The 13546-nt window shown below is 33.9% G+C and overlaps 1 protein-coding gene across 2 annotated transcripts; it reads left to right on the top strand.

Moving 5' to 3' along the window:
* The first annotated feature begins 1417 nt into the window (after positions 1–1417).
* LOC148625430 (monocarboxylate transporter 12-like) lies at positions 1418–12609 on the top strand. 2 transcript variants are annotated; one of them, XM_088568959.1, is made up of 6 exons: positions 1418–2444; positions 3340–3483; positions 9845–9988; positions 10206–10352; positions 10659–11783; positions 12408–12609. In XM_088568959.1, exons 2-6 carry the CDS (start codon positions 3342–3344, stop codon positions 12527–12529), a joined length of 1680 nt encoding a protein of 559 aa, XP_088425085.1. In that variant the 5' UTR covers positions 1418–2444; positions 3340–3341; the 3' UTR covers positions 12530–12609. The 2 variants fall into 2 exon arrangements, with proteins under 2 accessions (XP_088425085.1, XP_088425084.1); XM_088568958.1 differs by having other exon boundaries at positions 1420–2444; positions 3330–3483.
* Positions 12610–13546: the final 937 nt, after the last annotated feature.

The raw sequence follows: 13546 nt of genomic DNA, 5'->3' as shown, positions 1-13546 counted from the left end.
TCTTGATCATTTAAGAAGGTGTTTTTTAAAATAAATTTATAGAAATGATACCAGGTAATGGGCATTAGAACTTAGAAGACAACATCAAATATTATCTAAGAACTAGAACAATTTTAATTGCGACAGTGAACACAATTTTATTTATCATCTGGATGTAGCTGAAAGTCAATGTCAGATTCATATTCAGACTCGGAGCTTTCATGGCATGGTGGATATCACTAGCCTTTATGTGTTGTTTAGTCTTCTTGTGCCAGTCAAGTGTATTCTATTTCAAGTTTTTTGTTCCGTTAATAAGTTTGCGTCACCATCATGGCAATATTTACAACACATCTATTCCTTTTCCGATAAACATTGAAGCAATGTGTAGACATTTATTCAATGATTCTGAAACTTTCGGCGCCTCTTCGTCGAGTCATACACACAAGTGGTCATACTATTTATTTTGTTCCCCTATTTCATTGGAGGATCCTTTTTGAGGAGTAGATTTCGATACCCCTTCAAAGTGTCGCCACTTGTTTACTTTCGTTCGGAACTACTCGGTTAATTACCCGCACTTCAAATACTTGCCTCTGTGTTATGAGAAAGGCTGAGAAGTTCCGATTTGGTTTACCTTGAAATTAATCAATAGCGATGTATGTTTGAAATATGCCTCTCAAATTCCTTAAGCATTAAAAGACTGGAATTATGAAAATACTAATTCTGGATACATTTCCGGAAAATTCTTCTAGACCAACGGATCGGTACAATAAAACATTTTGCTAGACCGTGACAGATTTTACTAGATACGGGCTAGCGGACCAATAGTAATTTCGAACCCTGTGATATATCCTCTCTGTTCCAGTGTAGTGAATTATTGGTATATTTTTTTCTTTCTCCTCATTTACTATACTTGGGATGTTAAATACGAAGCTGCAAGTTAAACGATTGTAATTCAGTTAGTCTAATCAACTCTTCTATAAAAAAAATTCTCACAACAATTTATAAGTATCGTGCAGTCTTCATAGAGACCCTTCAGTACCGGTTCACCTTATTATCATGCATAGTAAATGCATCAAATATGTTCCTTTAGTATTTTTCAGATGCACCCAATATAGTGACAGAAATTGGGATAGTACAGAAAGAAATGTTGAAGGTTATATAATGATCAGTAGAAAAAAAATGGCGGGAAATATTTTTGTCTTTTTATTGTTTTTTTTTTTAAGGTCTGAGGTTGCGAAGAAGTTGATAGATAGATTCGACTCATCGTTTTTACCTTTAAATGCACTGCATAATCTTTAGACGGACCTATGATAAAAGTCTTTGCTGATGTGTTCTTTTTCATCGTAAGGTCAGGATTATTTCATATGGCATAGTATGTCATGATTCATATGCTTTTATATTTATTTATTTTTAAATAAATGGAAACTAAGGATTTATCTTTAATCGTTTGTGTTTTATAACTTTTTTGAAAAATAAAACTGCACAGGTTTTCCTGTTTAAAAATTTGCAGCTGTGCAATGTAACATCGTGATCTTGATAATGAATGATGAAAAGCAACAGTTACATGTAATTTGAATTGACTCGTTTTCGACGCGACTATGGTGGGAAGAATATGGTGTTAAATGACTGATATCAAACGGTAAGAGTATACCTATAGGGAAATATACATCATTATTATCAGTCTTTCGTTGTATTAATTGCAGTTCAAGTTGTGAACACATGCTGATCTATCTCCATATTCAACCAGGATTTTCACCGACAGTGAAAATGAAGGTTGTTACCATAGGATTGAAATAGACATTAAACCGATAGCTCAACCATAAATATATACCAACTCGGAGGTTTCCACTCCAACAGTTTCATCTTCGTCGATCATTTTCATCAGATCATCATCCTGGGTCTGCAAATATCTAACTTGTTAATACCAACCCCACTGTCTCAGACTCGGGCAACTTTTGATCCAACCAACTTACAATATTTTAAAACCACCAATGGAACTGGTTCCAGGGCCATTCTTGAGAGATCCGTTATCGAATATATTAAGAGATTAAAACCCCTTCTTGCTTGCTTCAAAAATAAGCCTAGTCTTGACTCCTTCTTATACGCAAGATTAGTTGAATCGATCTTGAAGACCATCACGTTCGTTTGGTCTTTAACCACAACATTTAGGGCACTTAATTAGACCTTTGATCAAATAAACTTTTCAAATATAATGCATACATGTATAGTGTAGTTAAATGAAAACAATTCTACGAGTTAACTGACGTTGGTTTAGTGACGAAGACAATTTACTATATCATGCAATCCAAGCATGTTTACATGCGTAGTTACCGTTAACAATTGTAAGATCTGGGACATTATTTTGTTGTTAGTTCGTGTTTATCTCTAAAACTGATATTTGTCGACATACTTCCCGGAGTATAATATCACTATGACATCTACTATTCAGGACAAGATATAACAAAGTAAGTGTTCATTTTTGTGTGTATCTTGTATGTAGATAGATTTCATCCTATAATTAGATTTGCATTGATTTTATTTCACTACATTATGAAACATTCGTCGCAAATCTCGACCTTAAAATTCGTACTCAGCTGTACTTTACCCCCGTATATTTTTATTATTTTTTTTTTAATGTTGAGTTAAAATTGGAGACTACTATTAAAGTGCTTACTATATTTTCTTCGGATACAAAAATAACATATCTGATGGTATATCGATCGATATTTAAAATGGATGAAACGTTCAAAACATATCTGCATAGTATTATAAAAGTACACATTCTTCATTCAACTTCAAATCTAATTATGATGATAAGTGAAAGAACCCAGTTTATGACAAGGTTGTGACTTTAGACGAATGTGTTGTTGTACAAGTGAATAATAACTTATCTTACACCACCGATTTTGATATTTGCGTTTTACCACATAATCGCACTATCAAACAATGGTATCTTCTGACGTTTGTTGTATCGCATTTAAGTGCGCAAATTTTACTTTTACATTTAATTCAATAAAATAGTAAAATTGATCGTTCTTTTTAAGAAAAGTGTTCAGCATTGGTAAAGCCTACCATAATATATGCAATAATCAGGAATGGGGAACAAACGCTGCCAAGCTTCCAATGCGGGAGATTGGGTGAAAGTGAAAGACGAACGGCAAAATACATTAGGTCAAGGGAAATGGCTAAAAAATGCGTTAGTTTACCATGGAATGTGTGAGAGTTGGCAATATCATCATGATTTGACTTTTGATAAGAATTAATGGAGTTTTCTCAAATGTTAATATTAAATTATACTTTTACATGCTGTATTACATGTATAATGCATAAACTACATTCATTTTGATCAGTATTATACAGATATGTCGACGTCTGAGACAGATTCGGCCAATGAAGCCAATGGAATAAATACATTAGATCAGAATGCTACAAACAGCCAAAAAAGTCTCCATCTAATCAAAGATGATAATATCGACGGTGGATATGCATGGGTAATCTTGGCAGGTAGGGTGTATATATGAATCTTTCTAATATCTAAGACTAAAAAATCTATATGGACGGAGCGACAGCGACGTCCTTTATCTGTAAAATATAAAACCAGAACTATGCACGGCTATATTTATTTATTGTTATAGTGTTATTTAATAATTTGGAAATTATTAGCTGTGTAGAAATGTATTAAGCTTTCCCAGAAGAAAGTCTTACTATAGCGAATAGAACTCAGTGTCCTGAGACACGTCTTAAGATGCGTCTTATAGACATGTCTTCAAGACATGCCTTGATACATGATTAAATGTCTTGAAATCATGTTTTAAGACATCTTGAGACACGAATTTCATGTCTTAAGACACCTTATTTTATCACATTCACTTGCCTTTTAAGACACATTGAAACACATCTGGTAACCAGAATTTTATGCTTAAAGAAGTCCTTTAACATTGTTTTGATATTTTAATAGATGATTTAAATCATTTTATTTGTGGGCAAGTCACAATATATCTATCCAATTGTCATAGGATACAAATCACTTTATCCATTAAAATGAAAGATCTTTTAAAATAGATATACCCTGTAGCTACAGGTTTTAAAATAAGTGCTTCAGGTTGCCAAGGAGAGCTAAATAAACATAGAAAATTCTTGATTTGTCCTTACTAAATGGATGTACGAGAGCTTACACAACACCATATTGGATGAATTACTTCAGTTATATATTCTTGCATTCCTTTTTTTCTAAATTTACAATTTTAATCAAAGCTTTGTCAATTTTAGTGAGGGCACATTCCCCTGCGTCAATCCACCCATAAACCATGCAAAAATGTTGAATCTAAAATTATCTACAGTAAAAGAAAATGCTGATATAGAGAACAGTATTTGGCAATATAATTTGTTTGTGATTAATACCATTCATTTATAAAACATATATAATTTAAAATCCTTAGTGAGCACTCTCACATACACCGCACGTCCACATGTTGAAAAAATATATTAGAAAAAAAAGTTAATTCAAAGAAAATCTCAATAAAACATAAACTTGATCTGTGATGAATAAAATGAATAAAATGAATATGAAATGATGACGAAATGAAAAAAAGGGATGGGACACAAGGACAGCAGGGTCGAAAAATTTCGATTGCCACTGGAAAAGGGGAGGGATGGGCAAGGTCGGGCAATTTAGCCTCCTGTGGCGGAGAGCAAAGGTTCCTACTCCTATCGAATACCACAGCAAGGTTCTTAAACGTGCAAGGAACGTGTCATCTTCCCCAACACGGTGCACAACTATGTAACACGCCTGGGGTACCCCATTCCACCACCTGGGGCACATATCCCAGTTGCTCTGTGGGCAGAGCGCCTAGCCCCCGGCTAGGTTTCTGAGCACTATTTAGTCGCCTTTTACGACAAGTATAGCGCTGCTGCGGGCCTATTCTTTTGACACCGGACCTGCACGGGGCCAGAAAATCCTCATATTTATTTTTTTGTCAATAAAAATGTCATTTCCAGGACTTTTTCAGAAAGAAGTGAATACGAAATGCATCAAGGTTAACACTTAGAAAAATACATGTACTTCTCTGTTCTCTCAGTTCTTCACTATATAAACAAGTAGAGAAATCAGGAAGCATTCCTCTGTCATGTCTGTTTTAAAGTTTTATTCCAACTACAAAATATAAAAATAAACCACGAAGCACCAAGTTTAAAATATCATTTCACTTACAAACAAGTACATACAATTGCATCTTATTCAATTAATTGAGGGTTAATCATCTGGGAATATTCTTTTTCAAATAATTATTGGTAGGGTCTAAAATGTGTAACCCGTACCCGTACCAAATTTTCCACGTACCCAAATAATGTTTTGCTAAAATATTAATTCTTATGGTATGTTAAGAACTGAAGATTGCATGAGATGTGGAAAAGTCTGTTTTAATTCATTTCTCACCAAGAAAATGATGTATATTTTTCTGATATTTCTTTTTTGATCGTTTTTCTGAAGTCCAATGGTCTGAAATGTGTAACCGGAAGTTACCGTATCCAACTATTTATTGACTATTTCTCACTGTCCTGTTTTTTTTTATGTTTTACTTAAATCATTAAGAGGTCAAAACTTAACCTTAAGACTTTGGATAAAATTTTGAAAGATTTGATATTGTTTTAAAAAAGAAGTGATTGAGTTCCGCACTGTACCTAGCGTCAATCCCCCGTACCAGCAAAGAATGGATACGATCTAATTCAGAATGAAAAATAAAGTCTCATAAATAGAATCTGATGCGATTTTAATTTTTCTTCAATGAAAATTTTTATGATAATATGATGTTCCAATCAAATATGTATTAAATTAGTACAGATAACAAAAATACCGGACTTTGATTTTTGGGTACGGTAATTTCGGGTTACACATTTTAGACCTTTTGAAAACAGAAAATCTAATAAAATCAATTTTTTCGACAAACATTTTAAAAATTATTAATTCTAGCCTAACCATCATGTCATTTTGTAAAGGCAGTGGCTGCCTGTTCACACATTCGAGGACGAGGAGCCTCTAGAGGCTAATCGTCCCCACATCCGGTTTGCGTCAATAATATACGGAATCGTGACGGCTAAGAGAATACTAAGCCCCCTTATCCTTCATGGATATATATACGATTTTTTTTCTTAACTGTTTCCACTACTTTCAAAATGGTCAGCGTTAAGATTGGAGTAACAAAAGATGGAAAGTATTTAATAGTTTGTGAAATTGACATTGAACACAATCACGATGTACATAAAACCTCCTATAACCACCTTCCAAGACAAAGGAAGCTTGATGATGACACAAAAAGGATATGAGAAATATGCTTAAATTAAAGGCTAACAGGAAAAGGGTACAGTGTGAAAATTTGTTCAAAATAGTCTTCCATGTATTTTATTTTATTATTAGTTTAGTTAAAAAAAACAATACAATTTTTGAAATACCCTTCCTTTTATTTCTGATTTACCATTTCTTATTTAATTCTACTTCAATTCTAAATGATTTTTAATAGATATATGTTACATCAGATACGATTTTATAACTTCCATTGTGTTTGTATCATTTTTATCAATTAAGATCGAAGATCAGAATTAATATAGCGGCCACCAGAGCCTTTAGATTTGTAAAACCTGATATCATCTGCAATTATCTTTCACTACCGCAGGGAAATAGTCCCAATGACATTCCACATTCAGATTCAAATGCAGATAGTAATGTCCACTTAGTAGGTTTTCCTAATATATCAAATTTAATTCTATGCTTTTCACGCCAATAAACAACCCCAATTAACAACTTTTACTGCGAACTAAATATGCTGATTAATTTGGTTTGTGTTAATTAACAACGATCCAATTATAAATAGTTGACCTCTAACCTCTTATCAGTACTGTACCTGTTTATTTCTATGCATTTACCTGATTAAACCAGTCGTTTAGTGTTGATATATTCAAGTTGTCAATTTATATTTTTTAAGACGCATAATAAACCATTTGATGTTTAGCTAGAAATGAAAACCTTGCGAGATTATAGTCATCAATCATAATATTGAAATATAAAGAGGAATGCTGAGTACCAATTGGAAGAGCTGTCTTCAGGTATTTTATGCAGGCCCTGGCGTATAAAAAGGGTAGTAGTTCCGCTACCATGAAACTTGTATGAAGAAAGGGGTTTCAGGTTATTACTTGCCCTCATCGTTTGGCCATTTTTTTTTGGCAAAAAGTAGCTTAACCCCTGAAACCACCCTGAAGTATCACCCACGATATCGTGTATTTTCATTACTGTTACCGCATCATAACATCGGACGCCTGCAGATGACTAAAAAAATGAAATTTCGCATAGGTGATGGCATAGAATTTCTATAATGCATTTCTCCGGAATTGTGTCATTTTTTTGGGTCTGGTGTTATTATTTTTTTTTTAGAAATAACCATTCTATTTGGCTATACTGGCCATTTGTATGTTATTATGATAGATCTGTAGATGGTCAAGGGCTTAAAATTCTATGCCATAATGTTTCCTGCTCCAGACACGATTGGTCAAATAATATAATAAGACATCGTTCATGTTAATGTACGTGTCTCTGGGGCTAAGTGCCCAGAAACTAAGTGCTTTTATATGCCACATAGATGTCTATGGAATAACTTGTAGCACTTCAGCTATAAAGCTTATCAACTGAGAAATGTAGCTAGTTGAGAGAACATGTATCTCAGGATATGATTTATTTCAATGATTGTGGATTAAGTTTGAATGGTTTAACAGACTTTTTTCGACCTGGAGGGCGATAAATTAAATTTCGACGTCAAAATTAAAAAAGAGAGGGCATAACCAGCTAGTAGTTTGTAGCTCAATTATGCACTAAATCCGAGAGTTTTGTAACTTTCATCTAGGTGATCCATGTAAACTGATATTGAACCTGGATATTACCCAAACTGGCGCACTGCTACGATGCATAACGCATTTGTGTGTGTATGTTTCGTAATCAGAAAGGTAAATTAAAAAAAATAAAAACAAATAGTTCAGTATTAAACATTTGTAAGAATATTAAGCTTGTGTTGAGATACGTTTGAATGCGATTCCTGTACTTTCCTGTCATCCCAATTTTTTGCAATTTGGCGATTATTTAAGGCATAAAAATTCAAACGATCGATATAAATTGATTCAGTACATGAGTACTTTGATTTATGCAGTTGTATATTTTTTACAATAAAGAAATGAATTTCACACAATTTCAACATTTATTCCGTAAATTAGGCACTTCCGTCACGATTCCGTACATTATTGGCGCAAACCAGATGTGTGGACGATTAGTCTCAAGAGGCTTCTCATCCTTGAATGCATGGACGAGCAGCCACTGCCTTTCGTAAATGTGCACCAACTTTCAGCTGGAAATAGCCAGTAATGAGTAGGAAATTGGCATAATAGTATTTGGGTACGGGTTACACATTTTAGACCATACCATAATTATTGCTTCCAAGTTGGTGACATCGTTACGGTAAATAATTATACCAAACAAAGACAGTTTGCCAAAGTGGGACAAATTGAATATCTAGTGTAATGCCATATCAAAGCATATATACATGTACCAGGAAAAGCAAGCCTACTTTCTAATGTCCAAGAATTCCACAAAGGTGTAATATGACATTTGTAGACTCCAGCTCAGTTTTGGTTAAAGTGACATTTCACGAAGACACTTCAGGTTTTATTGAGCGTGGCGTTTTCAACAAATTCTGGGTTTCACATGAACCATGACATAAACTGTACTGAAAATGTATCTTTCTGAGTGGATGATGAAAGAGTAAAATCAGATGTTGTTTAAAAGTCTACTTAAAATTAAAAAATGCATACTTTTGAATTTTAGCGAACAGTGTTTTCGAAAGAAAGATGTTTGAAGTTACACGATTTAAATTCATTTTCAATAGTTTCATCAAGTGGCCAGTCAATTTTTGCATGATTCAAGTTTGTATAACCTACTAGCAGATATGAGTAAAGTACCGTCCACAAAGCAAATAGAAAAAAAAATTATGAAAAGTTATGCTATGAAAATTGCTTTTCATTTTCTTTGACTTTTCTTTTAAGTTGCATTGGTCCTTTTTGATCATCCTGGCACGACTTCTTCGAGCTTATTGTACAGTACCTCAAGAAGACTTGAAATCTTATCTTCACTTCCGAGCTGTATGAAAACCTACTCTAAAGTTATAAGACGGCTTTAGTAATGGATAATGTTTCTTCTAATGCATCTTGACACGTTTTTCAAGACACACTTGCCGTGTCTTAAAGACATTTGTCTGCAAGACACGTCTTCAAGACATGGCATACTAGTAGTCCAATTCACAGAAATAAGTTTAAAATTCATTTTGGAGGCCCATGATCATTTTTTGACATTTTGTCTTCAAGGCACGAATAAAAATATTTGTCTCGAAGACATTTTTGATTTCAGGGATGTTTCCAAGACACATGTCTTGAGACGTCTCAAGACACAAAATAATTGACCGAAACCATGTCTCAAGACTTTCCAGTTATGTCTCAAGACGTGTGGTTGTGTCTCAAGATGTCTCAAGACGTGCGGTTGTGTCTCAAGACACTGAGGTTATTTGCTATGACACATTCTCCTCACCGAGTGAGACTTCGCCCATAACAACATGACCGATTTTATCGTAAACAAAGAATGCACTCTGTCCATAATAGGCATAGCCTAAATTCATATTAAATACGTAGTGAGATTTTAGATCAACAAATGGCCTTTCATGGGATTTATATGTCATTTCCGGACATTCTAACATCATGAAAAGTAAAATAAAACATGCCAAAACATGCAATGGACGTTATAATTTCAGTTGAAAGTCTTTATAATTTTCAATTTCAGCTGCTGCTTGCCTTTTCTGTACATTTGGTGCTATAATAAAAGGGTTTGGTGTGTTTTTCAATGGATTCGTAGATGAATTTGGGGCTCAGTCGTCCGTAACTGCTGTTATTCCAGGTGTTCTTCAGGGAACTTATAGTATACTCTGTAAGTCTTTGTGTTACTGGTATTTTAGTAAAACTTTCACCTTTTTAAGAAAAAATTCTACTTTAACTTAAAAAGTAAATAACAACTATTAACAATTTGCAATGTAATATCAAAAACAAGGAATAAAATGTGGTCAATTCAAAACAAAACCAATGAAAATACAAAAAAAGTTACTTTCTGACTAACTGTTGATCACACTTCCTTGTATCCTCTTCAGCATTGCCGACAATGACTATTGGTTTACGTTATTTCTCCACAAGACAGTTCTGTACCATCACAGGTTTACTTGCAAGTCTTGCCTTCATCTCTGGGAGTTTTGCTGGATCTGTTGGAATTCTTATCATTACCAACGGAGTTATGATTGGTAAGATTCGTTCAGTCATCAGTGGGTCATTGGCTATGGTATACTAGTTCGTCTATTCCATGTATAATAGAAACTGATTTTTTTGTCAAGAATGACGCTGTTTATGAACGATGAATGTTGTAAAAAAACGTCTGCTTTAATTGGATTCCGAAAGAAATAGAATACACATAGAGATTTTACAAAAGAAAAGAACGAATCAGAGATTGTGTTAGTTCAAAGAACAATATCAAAGAATGTAAATTTTCTAATTGTTTATTAGAATTTTTTTATATTTCATAAGCTACATACTGTTAGTTTTATTTGCAGGAATTGCATTTGGTTTTACACACGGACCTCTTACCTACCTCAATGGACTGTACTTTGTAAAAAGACGTAACTTGGCACAAGCTATTGTAGTTGCTGGGTTTAGTTTTGGTGGACTTATTTTCCCGCCAATTTATTCGTATCTAATCAAAGAATATGGACTCCGCGGTGGCATGTTAATAACTGGGGGAATACAGCTACATATTATCGTATTTGCTCTCCTTCTCCGACCGAAAGTTTCAAAAACATATCCTGCTGGACCACGGGAGAAAGATTCTGAAGACCAATTGAACGACAGAAAAGAAAATATTGTATTACAATTTAGAGCCAAGGGCGACACTAAAGTGTTACAAAAGCCATTGTTAAGAAAAGAAAGGGACAGAAGTTATAGTGAAAGTCAGCATAACCAATCAGACAAGAGAAATGACCTTTACGATATGCAAAAAACTTTCATTTCTGATCAAAATTTAGAATGTCAGAAACATTCTGGATCATTGACAGGATTTTTAGATAAAATATCGAGCTCTAACATCACCCGTTTGTTAGGCGAAAGTGACATGGCCAGTATATCTCTTACTGAACTACGGACTGACCTATGTAGTTCTCAAGATTCTTTTGAAAGTGAAGCATCCATCAATTGTACTGAAAAGTTAAAGTTTTTGGTTGATTTAAGTCTCTTCAAAAATTGGTTTATGCCAGTTTATCTGATTGTTTTCTTTTTTGGAAGCATTGGCTCTGCATACATTATCATATTCATTGCCCCATTTGCAAAAGACCAAGGAGTCAGTGCAGAAAAAGTTGCAAGCTTGGTGTCCCTCGTAAATGCATCAGACTTCCTAGGACGGCTGCTTAATGGAATAATTACCGATAGAAACATTGTGAAAAATCACCAAGCAATTATAATAACCATGGCTGCTACTGGTATTTGCTTAGCTATCTCACCGTTTTACACAGAATACTGGCATTTTATTCTTCTAGCAATAACAGCGGGACTGTGTGCTGGAGGAATTTTTGCCATGACACCGTCAGTTGTTGCTGATTTTCTTGGTATCGAAAACTTCAGGTCTGCAATGGGAATCCTTATTTTAGGACAAGGTTTATCACTGGGAACATCTGCGCCGTTAATAGGTAAATAATGTGTGTAACAAGCTATAATTAGCACTGAAACCTATTTACTATTAAGTATTAGTTAAATTGCCAATGAAATAAGTAGTGTGTCTTCATTCGCTAAATTTTATTAACTTAACAAAGACAAGAAACAATTAAGTTGGAGCTTGACATGAGCATAGTAGTACAAACATATTTTGCAACGATGCCTAAAACATGAGCATGGATCGACCTAAATAAAGCAAGAAATTGCATATGATTTTATACTAAGTGATCTAGTTTTGTCAGAATATTATATAGGATGGAAAAAGTATAACCACTTAAAATATTACATATCCTTATAGTGCAAATCTACAGTGTGAACTAGCACATACATGTAACAGAATTAACGAAATAGCGGAAAATGATAAACTATAGCTCTTTTAAACTTTTTATTGGGGTTTTCAAATTATCATTAAAGCAAATATTTACCCTATCTTATTCAAAATTGAAAAAAAAACAGAAATTCATGCAATTATGTAATTTTGTTATATCAGTTAACAAGTTAATAACTTGAACTATACCCTTCCAATTATTTCTCATCTCAACTTGTATAATAATGTCTGTGGCTTTCAATTAGTTTGAATAAAATCCTGTCTTTTATAGGGTATCTGAGAGATGTAACAGGAACTTATGTGACGTCCTTCTACTTCATGGCAGCTTGTGAATTTATCGCGGTTATTATTTTTGTAACAGGACTTCTAGTCAAACAGAAATCTCTTAAGTGACGTTTATAAAGAAGTAAAATTCCATTAACCCTATTTTCATTCTATTGCCATATTTCAATAAAAATGTGTTCATCAAGAAATGATAATGTTTGTTTTGGTTATGTGAAATTGAAGCAATTGCTAGTGACCATTTCAAATGAATGAACTGAGAAAATGCCGCCAGGTAGATTGTTCCAATTTTGCTCCAAACGTTAAAAAAACTGAAGTATTTTGTTTTATGGCGGTTTTTGCTTTGTACGTTTTTCAATTTTATAAAATTATATGCATAATTAGTTCACCAAAACTTTCTTGTAAAAAATGTTGCATGACAAATCTAGAGGCTCCCGGGAGCCTAAATTGTTAACTGGTTCGGTTTCAATCTTTCAAGTGCAATAACTCTGACAAATAGTCGTTCACAACTTCAACCCAAGGAGACTTGTAGGCCTTAGCATAAGGATTATTTCATAAAGGTTTTTTTTTATACCCCCCGAAAATAAAGTTTGGGGACGTACATATGATTCATTACGTCTATATTTCTGTCTGGTTACACTCGGAGGACTTCGAAAGGAGATTATCCAGGTTAAGGCTTTTACATGTAAAGAATTCGTAGGCACAACTCAACCTACACCGCTAAAGAAAGTTTGATGAAATCTTAAAGGAAGGTTTGACATCGTATGTAGATGTGCGTGAAGGAATATAGTTACTAATGAATGACTCCAAGGGAAGTAATTCAGTATTCAGCTTAAGAGTCTTACATGTTAAGTTTAAAACTTGAAAGCACAACTCCCCCTAATCTGCTGAATGGATTTTGATAAAAATTAAATGGAAGATTGGGCATCATATATTAAAATGTGTAAAGGGATATGGTTACTGTCGGGGGACTTCGAAAGGAGATGATCCAGTTTAAGGCTTTTACATGTTAAAAATTTGTAGGCACAACTCTCCCTACACCGCTCAAGGTAGTTTGATGAAATCTTGTAGGAGGGTATGACATCATATGTAAATGTGCATGAAGAAATATAGTTACTGTTGGGTGAC

This window comes from Perna viridis, chromosome 2 (genome assembly GCF_037379345.1).
Source record: "Perna viridis isolate PV_CMFRI_1.1 ecotype Kerala chromosome 2, ASM3737934v1, whole genome shotgun sequence".
In the NCBI taxonomy this organism is placed as follows: Eukaryota; Metazoa; Mollusca; class Bivalvia; order Mytilida; family Mytilidae; genus Perna; species Perna viridis.
The sequence above is the reverse complement of the archived record's forward strand: the minus strand, read 5'-3'. Positions and strand labels throughout refer to the sequence as shown.

Bases quoted from the DNA above. Each gene is read 5' to 3' on its own strand.
- LOC148625430 (XM_088568959.1), top strand. From the start codon at position 3,342: ATGTCGACGTCTGAGACAGATTCGGCCAATGAAGCCAATGGAATAAAT. The intron at 9,989-10,205 runs GTAAGTCTTTGT...TATCCTCTTCAG, and splicing joins GGGAACTTATAGTATACTCT to CATTGCCGACAATGACTATT. The intron at 11,784-12,407 runs GTAAATAATGTG...TGTCTTTTATAG, and splicing joins AACATCTGCGCCGTTAATAG to GGTATCTGAGAGATGTAACA.